Raw genomic sequence first — 27306 nt, 5'->3', positions numbered from 1 at the left:
AAAAGGTCTAAAGAGCCGCAGGTTGCCGACCCCTGCCCTCGGACCTGCCGTCCACATATGTGGACATCACATTTTGGGTTGTTTAGACCAAATTCTGCTCTACAACAGCCTGATATCTATTTACGAGGACATAGTGCCACTGTTCTATCGACAGTTTAAACAAATATCCTCATAAGTGGCGCTCAAGCAAAAAAATAATTCTTTGTTTTTACATTCATCATGTTCAGGTCTTAATGAGGAAAATATGCTCTAATTGAGAAGCTGCAGTAGAAGCACAAGAAAGGAACATCCTGACATTATGGGGCTGTGCCTGACAATATTAGGATAATCCTGCACCTGTGTCACTGCACGGTATTTCAAAATCCCAGAAAATTTCAGAATCCATTGAAACCACTTTAAGTCATCTATAGATTGTATGGTTTGTGCGGAGTTGTCAGAAAAATGCTTGAGAGATGAAAAGTAGAACATCAGAGTGCATCATGCAAACTCCACACAGAGGAGCACTTCCTGTGAGGAGACAAAGACTATCGCTGCACCACGGCGGCGTCCTGATAATAAAATGACTAAAAACACAGAATAAACCATGATGTGTCACATTCGATACAAAAAGTGACTCGACATTAACAGGAAATATGGAGAGACTGGGTACAACTCCTAATGAAGCTCCGCCATTATTTCATTGGAGCGTAAGCCGGACGACGTTAAACTGACCTCCTGCCACGCTGAAGCAGTGGGAACGTTTAAGATTCGGCATCAACTACAATCATTTTTAGTTAGATACCAACCAGCCTACTGTTACAAAACCTGAATGCAGAACTATGAAACCTTAAAGACGGAGTCGCGTTACAGGACATGATCGTGTTGAGGGCCTAAAACAGCAGCACAGCGATGAGATTAAAAACAAAATCCATTTAAGAGGATTTCAGGGCTTTTCATGAGTAAATGTGTAACTCAGGACATTTTATGCATCCAGAGTCCTCCAGACATTTCTGTTTTCCTTCTTGTAGGGAGATCCAGCAGTAGTAGTGAAGTCTGCTAACCATGCACATATCTTTACCCATGATGCATAGTTCCCATACATTTATTACTTATAGCAGCTCTCAGGAAGTGTATATGCAGCATCTTTTCACTGTCCTGTCTTCAAACAGTCACAGGGCTACAGTGTGACTGAGCATCACCAGCATCATCGTATTGTTGGTGGTTGGTACTGCTCCAGCCTGCAGCACCAACCACTGAGCATCAGCGGTGCTGCAGGAGACCGCGAGCAGCAGCAGCAAGTTCCCACAGGAACTCTGAGGACGTCTCCTGGGCTCCGACTCGCCTCTGCTTCCTCTGCAAATCGATGAGAAGCACGAGTCCCGCCTCTAATCACGTTCTCCTTCAGCCAGGGCATCACAGAGCGCGTCCTTCCTGGCTGCATCACCGCGTGCTACGGAGGCTTCACAACCTCCTTCTCAAAGACCCGTAAACGTAGAACCTCGCCGCCCTCCCTCGTGGACAACATTTTCAACATTCGCCTCGCCCCCGCCACCCTTCATGCTCCATTTTCAGCCTCCGGAGCCTTTGGGGAGGAGGTACCGAAGCATTCGGGCAAGACTGCTGAACAGCTTCATCCACCAGACTGTCAGAAGACTGAGCTCTGACCTCCCCCCCTCTGACTGTAGCACGCTCTCACACAAGTTACTGCTGCTTTACTGCAACCACGTGCACCTCTGTCATACCTGCTGCATCTCACAAGCTGCTCTATTTATGTCATTATTTGGATGTCAACGTTTCGCTCTTTCTTTGTCTCCCTTGGGAGAAATTTGCTTTGGACGGAGGGGTCACACCGCTCCCTATAATCACACCGACACTGTCGTTCTGTGGCCTTCATGAGGCGTTCTGGATGTTAAAGTAGAACAAAATTAGGATAAATTAAAATACGCCAAAGAAGTCACGTCTGCTCACCAGGAGGCGGGCGGCTGGCACTGCAGGTCTGTGGCAGTGTGGTCCAACGGCAGCAGCACCTGGACGGCAGTGAGTTGGGTGGAGGGCGCGGTGGCGGGGCAGCAGTGGTAATCCAGGGAGACCCTGGTCACCGTGCCGCTCCGCTGACACTCGGCTGAGAGCAAAAGAGGCGCCCGACCCGGGTCCTGAGAAGACACCTGAGAAAACGAGGCAAAGTTATTTTCTGGGTGTCACGGAGAAGCGGCATCCTCGGTTTCTATCCTGACCTGATACTTGAACAGCCCGACGTTGTAGTACGAAGCCTGCGGGTTGACTTCGGCCTCTCGCTGCAGGTGCAGCTGCAGAGCCTGCATATTGAACCAGAAGTCTCTGGCGTCGGGGTCGCTCTGAGACGGGTCGCTGAGGAGCATCGAAGACAGCGACGATAAAGACACGAGAGCCGAGACTTAAAAAGCAACAAAAAGATGGCTGACCTGTAGAGAAGCTTTTGATTGGGCAGAAAGTGATCGATCTTTGAGATGTTGACCAGTCTGAAGCTGAGCACGGGAACGTTGGGATTGGCAGTGAAAATACGAGTGATGCCTGCTGGGAAGGACATCGTGAGGTCACCTGTGATCTTCACCAGACAGCTGAGGACGGAAGACGAGGCAAGTTAATAAGTAAGCGCACCGTCTGCAGTTAGATAACAAAATGAAGAAATAAAGAGCGCCACGCTGACCGATTGTGCTGTCCACCTTTGAAGTAGGCGTTGATGTATTCAGTAATGGCTGCTGCTACTGGCCACGCCTCCTGTGTGCTGAGCGATATGGGACTGGGGCCTCTGGACAGATGCACTGTAGAGAAACATTGCTCACATCTCTCGCTCTCACTGCGAGGTTTTAACTGACATTTTTAGACGTGCCCGTGTGGCTTACACTGTCTCTGTTGGTGGTCCTGGTGCTGGAAGGGCAGCGGCGAGGCCTGTCCCACCCCGGCAGGGCTCTGAGCTCGGTTCTGACCCCCCCACTCACTGGGACTGGAAGAGGAGGAGGAGGTGAGGGAAGGGCTGGGCTCTGGCAGTGGAGAGGAACACAGGGACCGCGACTGAAACGCACAGCCGGGTCTGAGTTAGTGCTGCTAATGACAGTCTTGCTTCTGACATTGAACGGTTAAGCCGTGACCGATACTCACTCTCTCACAGCCACCGAGTCGACCCGAAGACCTCTTGGCTCGGGTCGCTCTCGCAGGAGCGGCCGTGACGCCTTCGGCTGTGTCCTGTCTGAAGTTATGTTTGGAGCCTTAAAAAAGAAACACACACAAAGTGGATGAAAGCGGATCTAAAGGATGAGACACGCTCAAAACACCACGCTGACAAAATCTTATTTGCACTGCTTCAACAAAGACTTGCTGAACACGAGTTTGTGTTAAGACGAGCACGAGTGATTGACGAGCTGGAAAAGTGTTTGTTTTTCTCTGGGATACCGAGAGCTTTGTTTGTTTTGTAGCTCATGTGAGAAAAATTATTTTCACATTTGAATAAATTGCAATCGACTACAATCCCGACAAAAAATATAAGTCAGGCTGAAAAGTTCTAGCTTTGCATATCTTTGGTAAACGTTCACACAAAGCAACAACAAAACTGGCTGGAACCCTATGTTTCATACATAAGGCACATTAATCAAAACAAAACAGTCAGATAAGTCAAACTTTACTCAGCTCATTCTTCTTGCTTCCTCCTCTTCCCTACCATTTAGTATTTAGTATTTATTTAGTATTTATTTATTTATTGTCATTGTCAAGAACAATGAAATTGCGTTTGGGGCTTCCATACAACCCAAAAATTCATTCATTAATGTTGAATTCTCTGCAGCTGCTCTATTCCCATGTTGTTGCAGTATATGAATGACTAACCTCGTATTGTGGATGGATTATCTCAGTTGTTCTCCTGACTGAAGTTTGGTCCGTTTACAGCATCCTGCCATGCGATTGCATTTGTCCCTAACCATCGGGAACCCTCATGTTAACTTTTATCAAGTGGAAAAAAGTTAGCGTTCATCCTCCAGCTTCACTGTTTATGCTAACATAGCTGTGTCGCTAGCAATCACATAGCACATCATTATATACCAACTTCAGTAACCCTACAAACGTCACTGCTGTTTAGTTTTCTGTCTTCATTTATGTTGGAAGTGATAGCAGAGCTGTACGTTTGAACAGCTGTATAAATGTGGCAGCCTCTGGCGTGCGCACTCACAACAATGGCTGAGCTTAAATGGAGTCATGTGTGGACGTATTTTACCTCCACAAACAGCCGAGGCGTGGTTTGCGATACATGTGGCAAGAAATGTATCGCAAACCTCGTCAAACACCTCAGAGTAAATCATATCACAGAACATGACGAGCGTATGTTAAGATGAACTGAAGAGGAGGACAGGGACAGGTGCTGCTAGGGCGAGACAGACGTCTCTCACGGAGTCCTTTAGTGCTGCAGGCAGGCAAGGTGTTCAAATAGCCACAACTTCAGTTTTTTTATTTCTATATGATGAATTCTACATTGTTAAGCGATAAGAACAAGTAATCTGATGTCCAGTAATCATTATGAAGCTATAATTTATAAGAAATAAAATGTTTTTGTGCAAAGTATCGGTCTCGGATCAGTATCGTCGACTCCACCCTGAATCTTACTTGGAAATCAGTGGTATCGCACATCACTACCTGAAACAGACGGAGTTTAGGACCCAGATGACTCCGCCAGGCTCCTGACTCCGACGATCCATCCGACCAAAGTCGGACTAAAACATTTGTGACGGATGTCTGAGCGCCGTGTAGCACGTAAAATCAGTCGAGGTCAGTAAGCACAACCAGAATTCACACATAAGGCGCGCTGTTGATTTTTGAAAAAATTAAAGGAGTTTAAGTGCGCCTTAAAGGTATGGTATTTCAAAAAAGGCCCTAGATCAAAAGTACCTGCTGGTTAACTTTGTAGTATTGTCTACTTGGTTAAATGTGTTTTATCTCAGTCCTTCCGCTTAGCGTTTATTTTTCCCTGTTTTAATCAGACGCAGCCACCCTGCAGCCTCTAATGACCAATCAGGAAGGCATAACGTGCTATTAAATAATCAGACTGCATAACCTTCAACGTGAAATAAAAGGGCTAGCCCACCTAGAAGGGCCAATCACAGCGAGAGTCTGTGAAGCACTTTTCTTTCCAAGTGGAAAACAGCTGACTCTTTAATCTGTGAGCCAGAAAACAGCACAGGTGACACGAAGGTGTTACTAAATCCAGCATATGTGCATATTCATGCTTCATTTCTCTGACTACTCTGAGAAGAAACTGATTGCTACCTTTGTGACTAATTAAGGAGCGCCACAGACTGAGGCTGGAGGACAGCACGACTCTCGGCGTTTACTTTTATAATTAGAACTGGAAATGTTTTTAATACAGTCAGTAGAAACTTAAAAGAATAAAGCAGTACCCTTACGAGAGCTGACACTGCAGGACATCTGTGTGCTGAGATCCAGACAGTCTTGATCTTTGTCTGTTGAAAAGCAGAGATCCTCCTGGGGCCCCGAATGCCTCGTGAGGGGAGGGGCGTTCCTGCGCGGCTCACCTTCCGATGATCGGTGTTTTCTCCTCTCTCCGCCGCCACCTTCCCCTTTTCCGCTTGCTTCTTGTGATTTGGAGCCGTTGCCTTCACTAAATGGGTTGTGGAGCGAGTTCCAGTGCGTTAGCTCCTTCTTTGGCTGAGCTGACGGTAAAGTGTTCGAATTGGCATCGAATCCAAGTCTGGTGGCGCCGCTGCCACCGCCGCTGCCGCCGCCGCTACCGCCGCCGCTACCACCGCGTGGAGGGATCCCCCCAACAGCTGCCGCCAGCGACGACTGATGCGTCGGGCTGCCGATCATTGTGATTGCAAATGGGTCATCGGAAGAAATGGGAGGCGGGAGGCTGCGATCCCGCTTCCTCTCCCTCTCTTTCCGATTGCACGAGGAGGATGAAGAGGAAGAGGAAGTGCTTGGAAGTGTCTTGGTGTCGTTTAAGGTAACGGAGAAGGGGTCCCCTCGCAGATCCATTCCTCTGCCCTCCTGAGCAGTGCGAGGCGGAGGGCGCGCCCAGGCGTCCGACAGGTTTAACGTCTCCTGGGTGACGGTCCTCTCAAAGGCGGCGAGGAAGGGATCCTCGGGTGGGATGTGTTTGCAGTTCCACACTGATGACTCCATCTCTGGTGGGGCGAGGGACTGAGAGAAGGCGGGGAACCGCACCGACGAGGGGTCCTTATCAGGGGGAACTCGCGAGGGGCGCGACGGAGCGACAGACCAGACGGCAGTAGGGTCATCCTGCGGGTGAGGACTGCGTCCAGGGGAGTGGTCACGGAAAGCGGAAAGGAAAGGGTCCGACGGTCGACCCCGTGTTTGCTCTTTACTCTGCGATGCAGGAGGCCAGGCCGCCCAGCCTGCTGGTTCGGGGGAGGGTCCGAGGGGCTGATGGGAGGGCGAGTCGAGGCCAGAGTCCTCAACATTCTCCGGAGACGAGGAGTCGGAGGAGAAAGCAGCATCTGCCACACACAATCAACACATTAGTCGTGGGAACGGCGCCGAGACAGAATTTAGAGCTTTTATGTTCAGGTCGTCCAACAGTCCCGTCTCTCTGTAAGAAACAAAACACAAGCAACAGTTAAATGAAAGTAACCTTACATTCAGACGCTCCAAACGCGCTCCGCTCTCTGAGTTGGTCCCGGCTGTCGAAGCTTTTGGACTTGAAGGCCGATTCCAGCGGCGGTCCAAACAGACTGTCCGAGCCCGACGCTGTTGAGCTCAACCTGATGTAGCGAAGAAACGATAAAGAAAATCAGAGCGAGTGGCAGAGGGAGGTTCTCTGTCCGCGTACTTCAACTTCCTGCCAGAGGCTAAAGAGTAGCGTGTCGGGGAACTGGTCTAATCTGGCGAGCGTGTGCATGCGAGCACGAGTGGCTGTCTGTGATGAGACTGGTGGCCTGTCCAGTGTGTAGCCCCGCCTCTTGCCCTGTGACAGCTACCCTGACTGGGTAAGCAGTTAAGCAGCATATCGAGATTTCCACAGCGTAAAGGTGTGGGCCCAGTGCCACCCGGTCACGCGTATCATTCGCGCCCCTGTTTGAACTAAAACCTGCATCACAGTGACGCTATTGTGCTGTCACATCTGTCCACAATCATATAAACACCGGCCTAACGCTACTACATTTTGCCATGGTAACAAGGTAGAAACAATACGGGCCACACTACCACCGAGAAAAACAGTCGTTTCATCTGAGCGACGGAGGCGAAAGGACGAGGTAATTAGACGAATGAGCCTCACATTTAAACGAGCTTGCAAAGGTAAAATGAGATGGAAGAGGGTGAAAGCTTCAAAGCGCTGCACAGGCCGTTGATGATGCTGATGATGCCATTTAACCTCCAAAACAGTGTCCCCACCCTGCTCACAGCCAGATTTAAAGCAGGTAGAAGATGATGTGAAGGGCAAAGGTAGCTTACCTACTGTGATCGGGGCTGGAGGTGGACCTGCGAAGGCCCTCCTGCTCTCCATCTGTACAGACACACACGTCATTACGAGACATCGGGACTAATCAGCAGCACGCTGTCCTTCGTCAGAGCTTCTCAGAGGCTGGGACGAGCTGACATGAGACTACATGAGACCCCCCCCCCCCCCTCCCCCGCCAATATCTTCTCTGTAATAAATACCAGCAATTAGCCGGGTCTCACTGAGCTCCAGCCAGTGCTGCTGTCACTGCAGAGTAACGGCTTTAATCAGATGCTGATCATTAATCCTGCTGCCTGTGGATTTAAGAGGGAGATTCCCCACTGGTGGAGTGCAGCAGGTTGTAGACTCCCACTTGAGCCTAACCTCTGACAAAATAATGAACCAGTCTGCAATAAAACATGCTTCGGAGCACGAGCAGACTAACGACTGGTATGTGCAAGGTCAACCAAAGAAGAGATTTTCTGCCTAGATCAGATTTCTGATGATGAGTGCATCTAAAGTTTCCTCAGAGGTCAGTGTGCCATATGATTGCATTAGCAATAAATGTAATAAGGCTGTATATCAACAGTTACACACTACATAGAACCACTTTATAGAATCATATTTGTTTGCAGATGTTGGCAGCTGTCAGCAAATAGTTATCAGCTATTTTGAAACAAAAAAAGACTTTTTATCCATAACAGCAAATGAACTGAACAACAGAAAATGCCAATGCTATTTATGGCCTCCTCACAACAATGATAAGAAAAATAAACTGGGCCAACATGGCATGTTTGTTAATACAGAGACACACATGTTACTGTGATCTCTGGTCTCCCACTCAGACACACAGGTCTCCGAGTGTCCAGCATTCAGAGGCTGCCTCAGGACTCATGTGAGAGAAAACCTGCTCACACAGACATGTAGAGCCAAATACTGTCAATAAGGCCTCTGCAATGTTCTGAAGACAGTTAAACCTGTCAGGTAGTGACGTCCAGCAGGTGAACATGCAGCTCCATGAACACGCACAGCTGTGGAGTCCAGCTGCGCTCGTAGTTCTGCAAACTTTGACCCCACAGAGTCGAGCTGTTCAGTTCAATCAGCTGCGTTTCGATGTCGCATTAACTGGCATTAACTCAGCCAGTTAATGTGAGACAACCAGCTGCTTATTAAAGCTTTCTGGTTTGATCAGAAAAGAAAACATTGGTCCAAACGCCTGAAAGTCCTGAAAACACATTGTGAATTCTGTCTCGAGTCTACGGATGTATCCGTGTATTTCAGCGGTGCTGATGCTGCGCTGAGCCGACAGCTGCTGAAGCATTTGAAGTGTTGGAATGTGGAAATTTCAACATCGCTTGAAAAAACTGCCAGCTAGCAACGTCCCTCTCACCGGTAGGCGAAGTGATTTTTAGCCAATTACAAGTTGAGTCTGGTAGTTGGGGTTGTTAGCTAAGATGCCGTCATTAAGAAGCGGCACAACTAATGTGTGTATGTGAGCTAATCTGCGATGTGCACCGCTGGCCCGGCCATTTATTTTTTAATGCACCTTCTCAGATTAACTCACTGTGTGTCGTGCCCAGGGCTGGACTGGGACAAAACATCTGCCCGGGCATTTTGACTAGAGACCGGCCCCCCAGGTATTAAAGCCATAAAGCCTTTGAATGAAAACAGACGCTGTTGTGACAGTGATGTACAGTCTTGTTGGTATATGTATGATTTCTATACATTGTACATCAGGTAAAAACTTTGGTTGTAAAATTCAGATAATTATTTAATAAAAACGAGACATTTTAAATGAGAATAAGAAAGAAAAGTATTTCTTTGTGCCCCCCTCTCCCTGTTAATCGACCAGCATCTGGCCAATCCACCACCTTTCATTGTTTATACCACTACAAAATAATAATAATAAAAATCGGCCCACAAAAAAGAAAGATCACCATCCGGCATTTGCCCGGTAGCCGGTGCGCGTCCAGGGTTGCCGACCCCTGACCTTAGACAGAAACACAGAGAGATGCTGCAGATACACAGATGATTCTGACTCGCAAAAACGAAGGACACCAACCTGAAAACACTCTTACAGATGTAAACAGAGACAGAACTGAAAACTATCAAGTGCCTTCACTACTCATTAATCTGTCCATTATTTTTCCCCAATAAGAAATTTATCTTTAGATCTTTATTGTTTATTCTGTGTAAATAAAGGACTGGACTGGATGTCTGGATACTGAAAGACTCACCCCTGCGGGAGGCAGCGTCCCCGTCTTCTGATCGGCCTCCTGCGGTACTCGAGTTTCCTGGAAACAAAGTTAAGAAATGGCACTTTAAACATTTCCCACTGCCTTATGTTACAAGCAGAGGTATTACTGCACACCAGCAAGGACTGGAAATGTTTTATTATTTATTTTTTAAAGCAGTTTAAATGCCAACATTCAAACTTACGGGAGAGATGTCGCTTGACCTGAAAGTCGAGACAGAGAGTGAGAAATATTCAATATATTGAGCTATGAAAAGGGTAGGAGCTGACATTCTGCTGGGTGTTTTTATTATTGTCAATAAATCCCATGAATATACCCAAAGGAACAAAGCTTTAGCTTCTTAATAACTTTGTGCTGATAAACAAAGTAGTCGTTTCCAAAACATGCTGAGGTTTTTTGTTCAAAGTTAAATGTGTTTGTCATCATATTGTCTCTTTGTGGAATTTACTAAGAGTACGTCTTCAGACTGTTTTGAGGAGGGTTAACGTGCACATCTCAAATATATCCTCATTTAAAGGAAATCAAAGCCAACCTGCTGCTTCGGCCCTCTGTTGGGTGGCAGCGTAAGCGCCCCCACGGTAGCTTTGAGCTCCTTCTCTGTGGCAACGGAGCTGCTGCGGTTGCTGCTGGCCACCGGTCGGATCTGAATGTGGAACTTCTTGGGCTCTTCGTCATCAAAGTCTGAATCGCTGGAGTAAAAGTTGGTCTCCTTCTCCTTGGAGCAGCGTGGAGGAGGGTCAAGGAAGAAACTACGTGATGGTTAAATGACACAAAGACTCTGCTGTTTTTAATTTCAGTTAAAATGATCCACCTGAGACTTGAGATTTCAGAAACACAAACAGGAAAATATAATTAAACCGGGAAACATTTCATTTCATTAAAATCTGAACAAAAACACAACCAGCAGCAACGAGGGGCCGACAGACGGACATGATGAACATAAGCAGGACCGCCGCTTCCTGCAGGTAAGTGGTGCAGAACTGTCAAACTGCCACTTCCTGCCACATCATTACCCACAAGAAAAGCCACACCCCCTTCCTCCTCTCCCCGGACTTCAATCTGCATATGAAAATGTTACGTGCACCTTCAGACTCTGATTAGTGTCTGCGGGGAGCTTAGTGGAGAGATGGCACAGGCAGGGAGAGCAGCCTCCTCACATCCACTCACACTGCCACCAAACATGAACGCAGCCGAGCCGAGGGGCGCGTCTGCGTCTACGGTTAATTTGAAAACGTCGCAGACGCGTTGGTTAAACTCCATCTCTCACCTTCTGACTACAAACCATTTAAAGATCACCGTAATCCTTCTCAGCTAAGGGGTCTCCCAGACTTCATGCAGTGATCTCAGGGGTTATAATTTGTCGTCACGCAACTTGAGTCAAGCTTTCCTTCGGTCACAGCAACGAAAGAGACGTGAATCATTTGGAGCAGCGATTGTTCTTCCAGTTTTCATCCAACAGATGGTCCTCGTTATATTTGTGCTCGTTCACATTTAGACCCAAGACTCAACAGGAAGTTTATCGAGATTTAGTTGATCAAAATCGCCGTCGTTTACTCTTTTGGAGAGTTTCTGAGCGGTGCTCAGACTAAGTTGGAAATACTAACGGGGAGGGCGGGAATAAGACCCCCGCTAGACTTGAACTGTGGACACTCTGGGTCATGGTTATTACCGGGCTGCTAAATAAAGACTTTTATGACATATGGTGGACATTCATCGATTAAATACGGGCATGAAATTGATGAAATAGTGCAGACATAAAAAAGACAATAGAGCGGCTGTAAGAAGCACTCAGCCTCTTGGGTTGGGAGTGTTCGTGTGCTGAAACTGTTACATTAAATCAAAAACGTTGATGTTCCAGAGAGAACAGATTGCTACAAAATGATCTGAATAAACCAAAAACTAAATAAAAACTCCTGAGAGGGCGAGACACCGCAGACAGGTGACGGAAAAAAGATTACAGACGATTCTTTAGGACACAAGTTATTAAAAGTTACTCTGAGCTGGTGCCATCGACTCCCAGTAAGGTCACGTGTTACAGAAGAGTCGCCTCCACGTTTTCAGCTCATTTCAAAACAGTTTCGTGAACACTGAGGCTTTTCTGTGGCGTCTTCTTTGTTTGCCACGCATCTGGATCCTCAGTTATTCTTTATTACAGGTTCAAAACAGAAATATTCCTTAATGGTCTTTCCTGGCCCTGAATGCAGGAGGAGCAAAAGGATATCATTCTGAGTGCTGTCAGCTCGGATGACGAATCCTTCGTCGTCTACTTCCAGGGGGGAATTCTGCGGGAATGAATGGGAACATACGCGCACAGAGGAGGGAGAGAGGGAGGCAGACAGCAGCTGGATCAGAGACAAGCGGCTGATATCTGACACAAAGAAGGGTTTTGTCACACGGTGTAACTGAGCACTCCGACCTGCGCGCACTGAGAGCTTTCCATTAGTGGGAATAATACAGCTGAAAAATATGACACACTGTTTGGTAGTCGGTGACTAACTGCTGCAGCTGCTGTGCATTAAACACATTCTTGCCAGCAGCTCGCTGAAGCAGCAAGAGCACTTCCAAGTTTGACGGAAATTGTTTAAGCAAGGCAGGACGTCTGGGAGTGAAAGCACGATAAAGACGAGAGGAAATCCAAACTAATACCTCGCCGACATGGGAGCAGTTATTTTTAGAGCGCGGGCTTATTAAGATGATATTTCATTACACGCGGTTTCAACAAACAGACCTCTGTGGGTCTGAGATGACGAGTGTAACCGAGACCGCCGACGTGTTTTTGAACAGGATCGCAGGGAAAGACGATAATTAAGGAGCAGGCGAGTGATCTAGTTAATATGACGAGGTTATAAAAGTCACATTAATAAGACAAATGCAGCTGCAGCTGCTGCTTAACTGCAGTAAGCCACGTGCTGTAGATGTAAAGATCAATGATTTTACATTAGCACTCAGTGATTACACGTCGCAGTCTGACAATAACGGCCTGCTGTTGGGCTCCGCGTCACCCGCTCAGCATCAAACATAAAATCAGTGATAAACTCTAGAAAGTTATACATGAAAAATGAGCCGTTTTTCTCGTTTCTTTGAGCTCTGCGTCAATGAGGTCGTGTTTGCGGCGGCGCTGGGATGTGTCGTCCAGTCTGTGAAAGCTCGGAAAGCTTTGAATGAGTCATTCAAAGGTCTCGTGTTTACAGGCAGAACCGATAAAACGTTGTAGAGCTGCAGAGTGGGGTCATCTTGTCATCTGGCCTGCACCGAGGTGTTCAAGGTTAAATGAAAGATTTATGTGTTAAAAAAAAAGCCTTAGAAACTGATTATTACAACAAAGTACTGTGTAACATTTTTGACCTCTGACCTTTCCTTTAAGGGAAATGTGTTGATCTGAAGGTCAAAGTGTTAATACTGTTATATAAAACACAACATACAGGGAATGATGCACGGGGATTCCTCAGATCATGTTACTTTGAACCTTTGACCTTTTCTTAAAGGTCAAATAAGGTCAAAGGTTCATAAATTGTCTCTTATCCTTAAAACATTCTGCTGCCTTTGTTTGTATTGGAAGCATTCAGGTAATAATCCAGGTATACGGGGATTCTAAATATAACATTTGACCTCTGACCTCACTTGTACATTTAAGATCTTATTTCTTCATCTCTAACGAAAATCTGGTCAAGAGAAAGAGAATAAACTGATCAGCTAGTTAGACTTAGTTATTCACGGCCAGTTACCTACAGATAACCACTGCAAACTTCTTAAAGTTCATTTAACCTCCTAGGACCTGCGTCCACATGTGTGGACATCTCATTCTGGGTTATTTAGACCAAAATACTCAATTTTGCTTTACATGGGCCTGATATCCACTTACGAGGACGTTATGCTGCTGCTGTTCTATCAAAATTTTAAACAAATATCCTCATACGTGGCTCTCATTTTTCTTAAAAACAAAAATAAGGTAAAAAAATAAAAAATAAATCTGGTAATTCTTTGTTTTTTCATTCTTGGGCCCCAATCAGCCCAAATATCAAAGAGAAATTTAAGATGCTGTGGAAGAGTTCTGGGGCCCGTTCTTCGTACCTCGCTAAGTAGGTTAGCCGGATTAGATTGTTGACGATTTCGCGTGATCCTGGATCAGTCGGTTCCCCGAAGCTCATCCGGGACTTGCTGTCATAGCAACAGAGCCGTAAGCGTAAACCTGCTCGGGAGCAGGTTTACTTTATGTAAACAGGATTAGATCGCGGCCACGCAGGTATGTCCGCTTCATTTATACGAAAGCAACAGCGATAAATAAATAACATCAATGTAACTGAAGATAATGCAGCACTTGATCCTTTTATTGATGTCACACAGATACATACAGGTCATTCCCTAAAAAAGGGAAATGAACTATTAACATTCTATTACATGTATGTGATTATTACAGATGTAATTCATATTTCAGAGTAGTAATTGTAAATTACTTCGTGTAATCAAGATGAGAGACCACGGCTATAAAAGCGAAGGTGGATTTGGGAAGCCTGTCGCAGCCATGTCCTGTCCGTTTACGCGAGCAACCCATTGTGGAAGGTGCAAGATTGATAAGGAGAGTCCTCAGAATTCAGCATATATTGCGGGACAGACAGGATCCTTTAGCTCAGCGCGACAGTGTGCTCATAGAGAGATATCGATATTCCCGTGAGGGTATTATTTACTTAACCAACTTGTTGACGAGGGGGTGCAGGACCACCACCTGTCTTTTTTTGCTCTGCCCTTTTCTTGGTTGCTGTTATAAACAAACAAACAGATTATTTCAGGGTCTCTTTCCAAGAGACGAAAAGCAGTATAAGTGATAAATATTACCATTCTATAGAATATTCTTATATTTCACTTTTACTTGTTCCCATGTTCTAGTGGGTCCTGTTGTGGCTCTAATGTGAAAGAGGATATAATATAACAATATAATATAATGTAATATAATATTGGATAATATAGTGTGATATGATAAATCTACCCTACCGCCTACTGGTGTTGGCCAGAGGGGCCGATGGCGCGATATGGCAGCCTCGCTTCTGTCAGTCTGCCCCAGGGCAGCTGTGGCTACAACCGTAGCTGCCTCCACCAGTGTGTGAATGTGAGAGTGAATGAATAGTGGCATTGTAAAGCGCTTTGGGTGCCTTGAAAAGCGCTATATAAATCCAATATATTATTATTATTATTATTAAATTACTTACGAGTTTAATTTGTCAGCAACTTTCTGCCAGCCCTCTCTCCTTGCTTTTGCAGCCTTTGCAGTGTTCCCTTGCGTTCTGATTAAACTCTGAAACTCCTGAAATCCCTCACTCAGGAGTTCTTGCTCTGCTGCCGAAAAATACCGAGCCGAGCGCGCTCCTTCGACATTTTCGCCGACCAATCAGAGGGTTGCCGATCAATGTTTCTACTATCGATGCGTAGCCCCTTTTACGACACCCAGTGATGTCACATTACTGCGTCCAGCTGTAGTAATCGTCAACAGCAGGTGTGTTCGGGGAACCGGATTAGCGAGCTCACGGTTAGCGCGATGATTTGATCTTGGATGTGTCATTTGATCTTGGATGTAGTAAGCGACGTACGAAGAACGGGCCCCAGGTCTTAGGAGGTTAAAGATAACAAAACAAAATGAAAATATACAAAAAAAATTAAATAAAAAATAAACAGTTTACTGTTTGTTTACTTATTAATCTAATCATAACCTAATCTAACCTTTAAATAAAACACAATTTCATATCTAAACTTTAAGCAGCCACTGATTTAATTAAAGTCCATTGATCGAGAAACCAAACCTGTGTAATTAGATTACTCTCCGTCTCAGTCTGCTGGATGACACTGTGGCAGCGACCACAGGCCGAAGCTACACACCTCTGTTTACAGCACTTTGCGTATCCACCGAGTTGTGTACGCAAACACGTGCCCTCACGTGGAGCGCTGCACTTCCCCTCTGGCACAAGTTTGTTCCCAGAAGTACCGAAATAGACCGAGGAAACCCCACACCGTCAGGCACATTGTAAACACACACGCACACACACACGCACACACACACACGCACGCACACACACACGCACGCACACACACACACACACACGCACGCACACACACACACGCACACACACACACACGCGCACACACACACACGCGCACACACACACGCACACGCACACACACACACACGCACGCACACACACAGGCCTTTAAACCTTTTGTGAAATACTCACCAGAGCCTCGGTCACAGCCGAATCGCTGCAAATAAGACGAACACGCAGGTGAATCAGAAAATCCCTCAGACACTCGATGTGTATTATTAGGAGCATTGATGCGCACACTCACGCAGAGTCTGGCTCTTTGTCCCTCTTGCCCAGACCGGGTATCCTGAAGGCCTTCGCCCGACTCTTTTTCCCTCCTTCGGGCGCCAAAGCTGTCATGTATTCCTCAAATCCAACCGCAGCTGCATGAAAATCACACACACATCCATCCATTTAAGCCAGTCACAGTTTGCTTCTGTGAATCAGCTTCCACGCTGCTGTTATGAATGTGGGCGTCTTCATATTTTGTTATGCAACTTCTGCAGCTGAATGTTTCCTCCTAACTGGACGAGCCAGCTCACAGTACCTGGACGATCTTTGCCCGTGCCCTTCTGTTCAGCAAATTTCTGAATGAGGTTATCGATGCCGATGTTCTCCACGTTCTGCTTGAATTCTTCGTGAACCTGCAGTTGAGAACAGCAGAAGGATTTATTTGGTTACTGACCCAGACCCAGGACACGCCGGAGAGATGTAATCTCTCCCAGAACACCTCACCCAGGAGGCGTCCGTGTCAGATTGCCGAACCACCCCAGCTGGCTCCCTTCGATGTGGAGGAGCAGCGGCTCTACTCTGAGCCCCTCACTGATGGCTGAACTCCTCACTCCGTCTCTAAGGGAGAGGCCAGCCACCCGTCAGAGGAAGCTCATTTCTGTCACTTTTATTCGTGATCTCGTTCTTTCGGTCACTACCCACAGCTCGTGACCACAGGTGAGGGTAGGGACGTAGATTGGCCGGTAAATCAAGCGCTCTCTCTTCACCACGACAGACCGCTACAGCGTCTGTGTGCTGATGTGTCAGTTCCTGGCTCTAATTTACCCACAAACACTGTTTGTTTAATATAAACTGCACATAAACCCCCCCCAGCAGGAAACAGAGCACACGCTGTTTATGGTCATACTGGGAAACACTGGAATCACCATTCCACCTCTGACACATCTGCAAGGACACCTAGCGTGTGCGGTCCACTACCATCGGCTGTCACCACAAATCCTGAACCAGATTTGTGGCTCTGCTCGGCTCTCCCACCGAGCTTTAAACAAACGTAACTCCAGGAGGAAACGATGAAAGAAAAAGACGGCATGAAAAGAACGAGGCGAAATATATGAGAGCAGGATTTCACATGAACTCCAGCGTACCTGTCCCACCTGGACGTGGGTGTCTTCTATGGAGTGGGAGTAACCTTTGATGAGCTGTTTCATCTGCCGCAGATGAGCCTCCTCGATTTCCTGAAACTTCTGCTCGAACACACACAGACAAAGATGGTGAGACAAGAAAAGCCTTTGCTTTACGGCGCCAAAACCCTCGTGTGGGGTTTGAGATTTAAGAGCTACTTACTGTGGGGCTTGGTTTTTTTCTGCATTTCGAGCAGCCACCACACTCTTCAAACTCGACCTTTATTCAATAAAATGGAAATAGCCTTTGAAAAAGAGCCGCGCTGCAGCTGGGCGGTCAGCCAGCTACGGAGGCACCGGCTCGCCAGGTCGTTAAACCTGCGATAATTCGAGAAGATTTAGCATTTGAGTTTGATCTGGCTCTTTATTCAGCCAGCTCATTTGTCGCTGTCTGCTTCAGGGGAATTGTCTTGATATAGGGGAAATTGGCTTTCGGTGGAGAAGCAAGCTTATGAGCAAGCTTGTGCCAGCTCCTTTACTCCAATTATACATGCAAGATCTGGGCTTGGAGAGCAAATATAAAATACTGCTGCTGTCAGCCTCAGGCAGAGTCCTCATTTCCATCTGCACTGTGACACGGCTCAAGGTTTCACTGCAACGCTTCTGTGTATGCAACTGGTTTCTCCCTGAAACATCACAACAAACTGCTCTGGGTCTGAACCATCTCTGGTGCATTTGGTTTAGTTTGGCAGTGAGTTTGTGGATAACTAGCTTCAACAGTTAGTCGAATAATCGTTTAGGATGGCTGTTGCCAAAGCGGTCCAATCAATAACTCATGCCTCACCGCTGACTTTGTATCGTGTGAAGGTGCCCGTCTGTCAACTGCATCAACAAGCAAAATGCACCTTTACGCTTCTCCCTAAAGCCGGTGTTGTTTTTGGTGTACGGCACGCTGCCCTCGGCTTCTCAGGGGTTTCATATTTACAGTTCCTGCAGGAGGAATGTGCGTGAACACACACCGCGTGCGTTTTCTTCTTCTCTTGGTCGAATTAAAGGATTTTGATCTTATAAAAGCAGCCTTCCTCCACCCGGACGACCGTCTCCTGACACGTTGTTCTTCCAAGTACTTCCTCATAATTACTACCAGACCTTTTCCTTCAGAGCTATTACAACAGATAATTGGTCGCTGAGATTCTTGTCGCCATCTCAAATCTAAAACACAAAGCCGCTCAACGGGGTTTGTTGAAGATTTCCATGGTAACAGCAGCAGTAACCATGGAAGTGCAGAGCCGGTGATTAAAGGTAACGAGCAGGGTTGCGGGATGTGTGCACAGGTCGGTGGGTGTTTAGGAGTCGGGGGCAGAGGTTTCCTTTTTTGGGCAAAGCAGGATATAGGATGACAAACGAACCGATAAGAGCGAGTTCTCGTGTGGTGGGAGGATACGGAGAGACAAATCCAGCCCGAGAGAAGCAGAAATGCATAAATCAGTAAATCAGAGGGTGGGAGAGAGAGATAAAAGTGGCTTTAGGCCCAGCTGGAGTCGGAGCTGACCTGGGCGGACTCGCTCATCTTCTGCTCAAACTCTCCTCCCACGCGGTTGTACTTCTCGATGCACAGCGCGAACGACTCGGCTGCTTTCTTTGACTTCAGCTCCGCCTAGTGAGGGGAAAAAGGAAAAAAGACAACGGCCCTTAAATACTGACCCTCGATCACAAGACGGACAAAAGTAAATGACTCCACAAGAGAACGAGACAGATTTGTTAAAAAATGTCTGCAGCAACGCTGGAACACATCACATATACTCAGATTATGTAACCAGTCATCAGCTGGCTGTCCTGAAATAAGAACGACTTTGTTACAACTTCTCAAATGTGACCACGTGCTACTTTCAAAACATATTTATGACACTTTTGAGTGTTGACAGTTGTTAAAGGGCTCACCTGTGAGCTCTCAGTGATGAACTCTGATGGCAGTTTGAGTCCTACTACGATAACTACAGATTAGTTTGTGTGTTCAGGTTCTTTCTTTCTAGCTTGCTTCAGAATAGTAACCCGTCTACACCACAAGCCTTTGATCACGTCGCTCTTTCAACACAAGCAGACAGACACAGGAGTCTTAACCAAAGGAACGTTTTTTGGATTGAAGGCTTACGGGCCAGTAAGTATCCTGAGTTAAACGGGGATTTTACAGCTTTCTCATGAACTTTATTAGAGACGCAGTTATGTCACCACGTTTCCCCTTTTTGTTCTCTTTGTCAGATTTGAATTCAATTTTGGTGAATCTTCGTCCTCTTTCACCTGCCAAGGTTTTAAAGACATCTCCTGTTGGTGTGTTCACAGACTGTTTTTACATGATACCTTCACATGAACAAAGTCTTTTGAAAAGGGAGCGCCGCCTTAATTCAATCCAGTTCCGTTTTATTTATACAGCAACAAATCACAACAACAGTCGCCTTAAGGTGCTTTATATTGTAAGGTAGACCCTACAAAATACACACAGAGAAAAACCAACAATCATGTGACCCCCTATGAGCAGCACTTTGGCGACAGTGGGAAGGAAAAACTCCCTTTTAACAGGAAGAAACCTCCGACAGAACCAGGCTCAGGGAGGGGCTTGAGATTAATATTAAGTATGATTCAGTGCAGAGAGGTCTGTTAACACATAGTGAGAGAAGAAGAAACACTCAATGCATCATGGGAATCCCCCGGCAGCCTGCGTCTATTGCAGCATAACTAAGGGAGGATTCAGGGTCACCTGGTCCAGCCCTAACTATATGCTTTAGCAAAAAGGAAAGTTTGAAGCCTAATCTTGAAAGTAGAGATAGTGTCTGTCTCCTGAATCCAAACTGGAAGCTGGTTCCACAGAAGAGGGGCCTTGGAGTTTCTGGGTGTATAAACCAGTACGTATCCCTCCCAAAGAGCACCTCAGACTCCAGGAAGCGTTTCTTCTGAAAGACAGCTGTGCATTTAGTTTGTTCGGCCGGCTGCTCCTCGCTCCATGATTCTCTGCTCCCATCTAAACCTCATCAAAACGCAGTTCTTTGACAGGTCTGACAAGATTATTAATATATGAGTTTTAATGAACTTGCAAGCAAATATATTTTAAATGTTAATTTTTACAGAACTACCACGACCTGTGGCCACAGATTAGCAAAGGCTGTATACGAAAGACGGCCATAGCTGCGCTTTGACTGCTGCCATGTTAGTTTTTAGGAGACAGAAGTGACCAAATGATTAAAAACATTCAGCAAACAACAGCCAGGTTTACCAAACTGAATCCATACAGTGTACGGGAGTAAAGCACAGAGGCACTGACATCTTTAGATCATTTCTTAAAATATAAATAAAGAAATTCCAGTATAGAAGAATAATAAATAAAATCATCTATAACACAGCTGCAATGATGAGGAAATCTACTTTTCTACCAGGCTGTATGCATTGGATGCATTTAATGTGTAAAGTTGGGTATTTTAAACGATACCAAGATCTGCAGTTCTTCAAGGTTCCTGCAGCCACTTCCTGAGAAATAACATTTTAGTTGGTGTAAAAAAATAAACCAGCTTGCAGGAGATGAGAGATACAAGCCTACAGTGTCAGCTGCAGAGGAAGGAGAGACCAGTGTGTACAGCTGTGGGCAGCTTATAACCAGACAAAGTCAGAATAGCACGTCATATCAGATGTTCTGCAGCAAACACCCACACACGTACAATCTACTGATTATCAAGTGTTTCCCAAATTTAATCAGACCAAACTTTATCTGTGATGCTGACAAAGACGCTGTAGCTGTTATTTATCACTAGATCCTGAGAGATCCAGTCTCCATCATGAAGAGAACTGATAATTATGACTAATTAATGACAGTTAACTGACCACACTTATGTTCCAGTATTTTTTTTAATGCTGGCTGTTTTTATTTTATTGTAAAGATATTCTGTAATGTTCCTGTTATTGTATACTCTTACATTAGTTACAGCTCTATTAATACATTTGTGTTACTCTGACTTAATGAGTACTTTTTGTGGACATTTCTGCACCTGAGAAATGTTTTTGGTCTTGTCACGGCTCTTTCTAACGAGGCTAGGTAACAGCACCGACTGCCATCAAGTACCAGGATGAAATGCTCTGACCCACTACGTGTCTCTACGCTGGTGCAAGGAGCCCAGGGTTCCTTCACGTGCACGCCAACGTCCGGCCTCACGTGGTGAGGGCATGCAGGCAGTTCCTGGAGGATGAAGGAACCGATACCACTGATTGGTCCCCACCCCGCCCGACCTAAATCCAACCGAGAGATCTGATGTGTTTTCAAACTGTTCTTTTATTTTTTTTGAGCAGTGGATTTTGGTAAATATTCTTCAGTTGATTGAAACTTGAGGTTGCTCATTCCTTTTCGAGCCACGCTTTCAGTTTATGAGATTTTCCAAGGCCAGCATGAAATATGTAGCCTGGCTCCCTCACGCTGCTGCAGACCTTCTCTATCTAGTTGATATTTACTTAAAACAAGAGATTTCTCATGCTTGAGACTTAACATCACCCAGGCATTCATGTTTTTAAATTATTGAATCTAATTCAAACTTTCTGAGCGAGATGATGCTGCAACAACAACAAACCTCTGCAACAACAGAAACATTTCATTTCATGGGACACTTTGCAGTTGGTTTCTGCAGTGAGAAAGGTTAGGCGAACCTTCTCCAGCTCTTTCTGAGGACCTCCCTCCTTCCTGAGTCGATCCAGCTCTAAACATTTGGCGTGGTAACCCTCCTTGGACTTCTGAAGCTGTCCGCTCTGAACCTGAAGCACCTGCACCGCCTCCACCGTCCCCACCATCTCCTCCTTAGTCTGGTTGATACACATAAACATGCATAAAGAATAAAGCCTACATATGGACATACTGTGCAGGGGATCATTGTACCGAGTACTTTTCAGGGCAAATGCACCAATTACATGAAGGAAAGGATGGTAACTGGATATGCTCTGAGAAAAGAGCTGATCAGGGCTGGCAGGACTGGGGTGAAGTGTTTTTTTCCCCCTCACTTCAGATACGTACCTTGCGGTGAATTTTGACCTGCTCGTCTGTGTACTTGTTGATATCGCGGATGAGATCGTTGAACTTCTTCATCAGCTCGAGGTGGCAGAGGGCAAGTTTGTCTGAAGACACCCTGAAAACATCCCACATGGGAGCAAAAGTCCTGGAAAATATGCAGATAGTAATAAGAGATAATCAACATGTAATTCCACTGTTGTCCTAAAGACTCCTACATTTTCCACTACGCTTAAGAAATCGTGGACCACTGAGTATTTCATAGGTATATTTGTTCATGTCGGGCACCATATTAATAGTTTTTATCATCACTAACAGGACTAAATGTTTCCAAAAATGTAAAATTACATTTGCAGTTATTGTTTTACACAAATTTATTCTCATTTTGTTACTCAGAGATCACTGAAATTGATTTTCCTTCAAACATCAAGCATAACAGTCTGTCTAATATTCTGTTGGTCCCATTTGGTGCCGAAACAACCAGACCCATCGAGGCGCAGACTCCACTAGACCTCTGACGGTGTGCTGTCTGAAGATGTTAGCAACAGTAAGTTGGGAGGTGAGGCCTCCACGGATTGGGACTCGTTTGTCCAGCACATCCCACCAACAATTGACTCGACTGAGCTCTGGAGAATTCGGAAGCACCTCAAACTTGTTGTTATGAACCTCAAACCGATCCTGAACCATTCCTGCTTTGTGCCTGTGTGCTTTATCCTGCTGAAAGAGGTCATAGCCATCAGGGAATACGTTTCCCATGAAAAAGTGCACATGGTCTGCAAAAATGCTTAGGTAGGTGGTACGGGTCGAAGTAAATCCACATAGATGGCGGGTCCCAAGGTTTCCTAGCAGAACACTGCCCAAAGCATCACACTGCCTCCGCTGGCCTGATGCAGATATCTGCTAGATAGCAGATATCTGCTAGATAGCAGATGAGGCACATGCATCTGACGATCCATGTGATATAAAAGAAAGTCTTCTTCCATTACTCTGTGGTCCAGTTCTGAAGAACATTGTTGGCGCTTTCAGTTGTGGACAGGAGTCAACACCCTGACTGAGCACCTCTGACACCTTTTATCAGAACCAGCATGAACTTTTTCGTCTGTTGATGGGACCACACAGGCCGGCCTTCACTCCCGACACACATCAGTGAGGCTTGGCTGCCTACAACCACGTCGCTGGTACGTCTGTTCCTTCCTCGAACCAATTTTGAGAGACACTGACCGCTGCAGACCAAGAACATCGATGGTATGGCTGATCGATGTATGTGGAAATCAATGATGCAGGGCTCTCACAGCCCTGTCTGACTAAAACGAATCACTGACCAGAGTGTGCAGAAGTGTGCTTTGTTGCATATACAGTGGGGCAAAAAAGTATTTAGTCAGCCACCGATTGTGCAAGTTCCCCCACCTAAAATGATGACAGAGGTCAGTAATTTGCACCAGAGGTACACTTCAACTGTGAGAGACAGAATGTGAAAAAAAAAAATCCATGAATCCACATGGTAGGATTTGTAAAGAATTTATTCGTAAATCAGGGTGGAAAATAAGTATTTGGTCAATAACAAAAATACAACTCAATACTTTGTAACATAACCTTTGTTGGCAATAACAGAGGTCAAACGTTTACTATAGGTCTTTACCAGGTTTGCACACACAGTAGCTGGTATTTTGGCCCATTCCTCCATGCAGATCTTCTCGAGAGCAGTGATGTTTTGGGGCTGTCGCCGAGCAACACGGACTTTCAACTCCCGCCACAGATTTTCTATGGGGTTGAGGTCTGGAGACTGGCTAGGCCACTCCAGGACTTTCAAATGCTTCTTACGGAGCCACTCCTTTGTTGCCCGGGCGGTGTGTTTTGGATCATTGTCATGTTGGAAGACCCAGCCTCGTTTCATCTTCAAAGTTCTCACTGATGGAAGGAGGTTTTGGCTCAAAATCTCACGATACATGGCCCCATTCATTCTGTCCTTAACACGGATCAGTCGTCCTGTCCCCTTGGCAGAAAAACAGCCCCATAGCATGATGTTTCCACCCCCATGCTTCACAGTAGGTATGGTGTTCTTGGGATGCAACTCAGTATTCTTCATCCTCCAAACACGACGAGTTGAGTTTATACCAAAAAGTTCTACTTTGGTTTCATCTGACCACATGACATTCTCCCAATCCTCTGCTGTATCATCCATGTGCTCTCTGGCAAACTTCAGACGGGCCTGGACATGCACTGGCTTCAGCAGCGGAACACGTCTGGCACTGCGGGATTTGATTCCCTGCCGTTGTAGTGTGTTACTGATGGTGACCTTTGTTACTTTGGTCCCAGCTCTCTGCAGGTCATTCACCAGGTCCCCCCGTGTGGTTCTGGGATCTTTGCTCACCGTTCTCATGATCATTTTGACCCCACGGGATGAGATCTTGCGTGGAGCCCCAGATCGAGGGAGATTATCAGTGGTCTTGTGTCTTCCATTTTCTGATGATTGCTCCCACAGTTGATTTTTTTCACACCAAGCTGCTTGCCTATTGTAGTTTGGAGTCTGACTGTTTGAGGCTGTGGACAGGTGTCTTTTATACAGATGATGAGTTCAAACAGGTGCCATTCATACAGGTAACGAGTGGGGGACAGAAAAGCTTCTTACAGAAGACGTTACAGGTCTGTGAGAGCCAGAGATTTTCCTTGTTTGAGGTGACCAAATACTTATTTTCCACCCTGATTTACGAATAAATTCTTTACAAATCCTACCATGTGGATTCATGGATTTTTTTTTCACATTCTGTCTCTCACAGTTGAAGTGTACCTCTGGTGCAAATTACTGACCTCTGTCATCATTTTAAGTGGGGGAACTTGCACAATCGGTGGCTGACTAAATACTTTTTTGCCCCACTGTATAATCACAGCAGTGATGTTGGACTGCAACAATGTAGCACGGAGTATACACGCAGCTACCAGACGACGCAGCTTAAAAACTAAACCTAAACTCTAAATAATGCCAAGAAAACTGTTTGTTGTCTTATAATGTGAAGTAAAAAACAAAACTCAGCTTATTTGGTTGTGTTTTGATAAGATTTGACTGACAACAGCCAAACAATCCACACACTCTAATCATGTTACTGAAATATGATTAGCACAGCAAAGTATTTCCACATGAGCCAAATCAGCTTTAAAACAAACAAATACAGAAAAACTTTTGAACCATTGCAGACTTGTGTAATCGTGTCCAGTGATTCAGTCCTAGAAGGTAATTAAACATACAAATATCATCCATCAAAGAGTAGACGACATGACTGGAACGATATAGGCTGAATGGCATCACAAATGTGGGCATTTGGTGCCACAGATGGTGCTCATCCATATCTCATATGCAGCCATATGACCATCACATCTATAATTACCAAACCAGCACCTTCTGGGAAATAAAATCTATACAGTAATTTTCTGAACCCCTTCACAGGACGCTGTCCTGCTGTTATATATCGTACATGAGGTACTCACCCTTGTGGACTTCCATTGCTGGCCATTTTAGCTAGTTTACTCATTGACTTAGAGTAAGTCTCCTCGATAGCAGCCCTTTAGGGAAAGAAAGTGAGAAAAACATATATACGTAAGCATGAACAGGACACGTGGCTAGACTAATTTTATATCTCATCCACATATGCATGTATGCCTGCAAGGTGGAGCTGCACACCTTTTCTTAGCCTTCCTGTTATCCTAATAGCATGACAAGACTAATGATGCACAAACCCCCTGAAATGTAAATTAATCTAAATACCCTTTAGACCGATAAACCAAATGCACTCCAGTAGCACTTCCTCACAACGCCATTGCATCAGCTAATGGCCTCATATGTTATGCTCTCCATCTAGAGCTTACTTTGGCCCAGACACCGGGCATCTGCCTCCTGAGTCAGAGTCTGTGAGATAAAGGTTAATTTTCATCTGTGTTGGGTAACTGTTACAAGGAGCCACATTTAAATGATAAATAGATGTTTACAAGGTTGGCCATAAAACTTTAATAACCATCTGTGGACCCTGAAGGGACAGCAGAGGAACATCGATCCAAATATCCAGAGAACAGAGGAACCTGCTGCAGAGGAGAACCGAGAGTCGTAAACAAACAGACTTATCGTTGCTCTTCGTCTCGTGCAGAGAGTTTGAATCAGTCTCACAAGTTATTACTTATATCTTAAATTAAACTGACCTTTTTAGGCGTTTGATTATCCGAAAGGATCCAGTTCTATTCTGTAGGAGGCCAAAGACAAGGCTTGATTTGTGGTAACAGGTTAAATGTTTGATGTTTTAGGAGTTTCAGAAGTGGTTTATTTTAATGGAATCTCACATTAGTGCTCCTTGTGAACATCTGTATATCTTTGGATACTAAACTGCACCTATTAAAAATTCATGGGGGCTCTATTTGATCTGTGTCGACACAGCACGTATAGAGAATTAATGTTACTGTTGACGGTCGTGCTTTAAAGTTTTGTTTATTATTGTTACTTTTTATTAGAAAGGCTTAAAATCTGTTTTTTGTTGTTGTGCTTTGCCCAGCCTTCCATGGCTCGTGGTTCCCATAAAGATGACCAGTTATTTTATCCCAGAGTGAAGTTATCACGGTACACCTACAAATGACACCTGCAGGAGCTGCTCAGTCATGGAAGCTCCCGGTGCACAGACTGTGTGCTGACGTTACTGCCAGAGGAAGTTTGGAGCGTTGGTACTGTGACACACTGTGCGCCTCGGCGCTCTGTGACTTCATGTGGTCTGCCACTTTATGGCTGAGTTGCTGCTTTTTCTATTTGCTTCCTCGTTGTAATAACACAACTTACAGCTTATTGTGGAATATCAAAGAGGGAAGAAACTTCACAAACGGGCTGCCATCCTATTACAATCCCACAGTAAGTGAGCTTTTTAGAATGAGCCATTATTTCACAAGTGTTTGTAAAGACAGACCGGCTGAGTGCTTCATTTTATACACCTGGATTCACCAATAACACGTCCGGCCCAACACTTTCATGTGCTGCTGCTTCTTCTTCTTCTGTGTAATGAATGTCTATTTAATGCAGTGTCTGTAGGACATCCACCAACTATAATCCAAATACTTTTTATTTCCAGGATGAGATCCTCACACTGTTGGAAACTGTGAACAACTGTATCTAACTTAAAGTCTCTCAGTACATAATTCTATA

General features: G+C 45.5%; 1 protein-coding gene across 1 annotated transcript in view; it reads right to left on the bottom strand.

Moving 5' to 3' along the window:
* fcho1 (FCH and mu domain containing endocytic adaptor 1) overlaps positions 1–27306 on the bottom strand; it is a 63836-nt gene that overhangs the window by 4031 nt on the left and 32499 nt on the right. The window contains exons 4-25 of the mRNA XM_085376082.1: positions 25617–25691; positions 22140–22281; positions 21779–21931; positions 18648–18752; positions 17319–17375; positions 17120–17218; positions 16291–16387; positions 16009–16126; positions 15897–15921; positions 11897–11957; positions 10208–10401; positions 9860–9878; positions 9658–9714; positions 7435–7486; positions 6619–6743; positions 5400–6479; positions 3118–3224; positions 2862–3030; positions 2666–2780; positions 2421–2576; positions 2214–2346; positions 1948–2144 (exon numbers count right to left, since the gene is read on the bottom strand). Of these exons, the coding sequence (XP_085232208.1) occupies positions 1948–2144; positions 2214–2346; positions 2421–2576; positions 2666–2780; positions 2862–3030; positions 3118–3224; positions 5400–6479; positions 6619–6743; positions 7435–7486; positions 9658–9714; positions 9860–9878; positions 10208–10401; positions 11897–11957; positions 15897–15921; positions 16009–16126; positions 16291–16387; positions 17120–17218; positions 17319–17375; positions 18648–18752; positions 21779–21931; positions 22140–22281; positions 25617–25691 (3336 nt within the window). The remainder of the gene's footprint in view (positions 1–1947; positions 2145–2213; positions 2347–2420; positions 2577–2665; positions 2781–2861; positions 3031–3117; positions 3225–5399; positions 6480–6618; positions 6744–7434; positions 7487–9657; positions 9715–9859; positions 9879–10207; positions 10402–11896; positions 11958–15896; positions 15922–16008; positions 16127–16290; positions 16388–17119; positions 17219–17318; positions 17376–18647; positions 18753–21778; positions 21932–22139; positions 22282–25616; positions 25692–27306) is intronic.

The sequence above is a fragment of the Diplotaxodon limnothrissa genome, linkage group LG17, assembly GCF_057381915.1.
Source record: "Diplotaxodon limnothrissa isolate DT_005_m linkage group LG17, D_limnothrissa_male_GT1.1, whole genome shotgun sequence".
Classification (NCBI taxonomy): Eukaryota; Metazoa; Chordata; class Actinopteri; order Cichliformes; family Cichlidae; genus Diplotaxodon; species Diplotaxodon limnothrissa.
The sequence above is the reverse complement of the archived record's forward strand: the minus strand, read 5'-3'. Positions and strand labels throughout refer to the sequence as shown.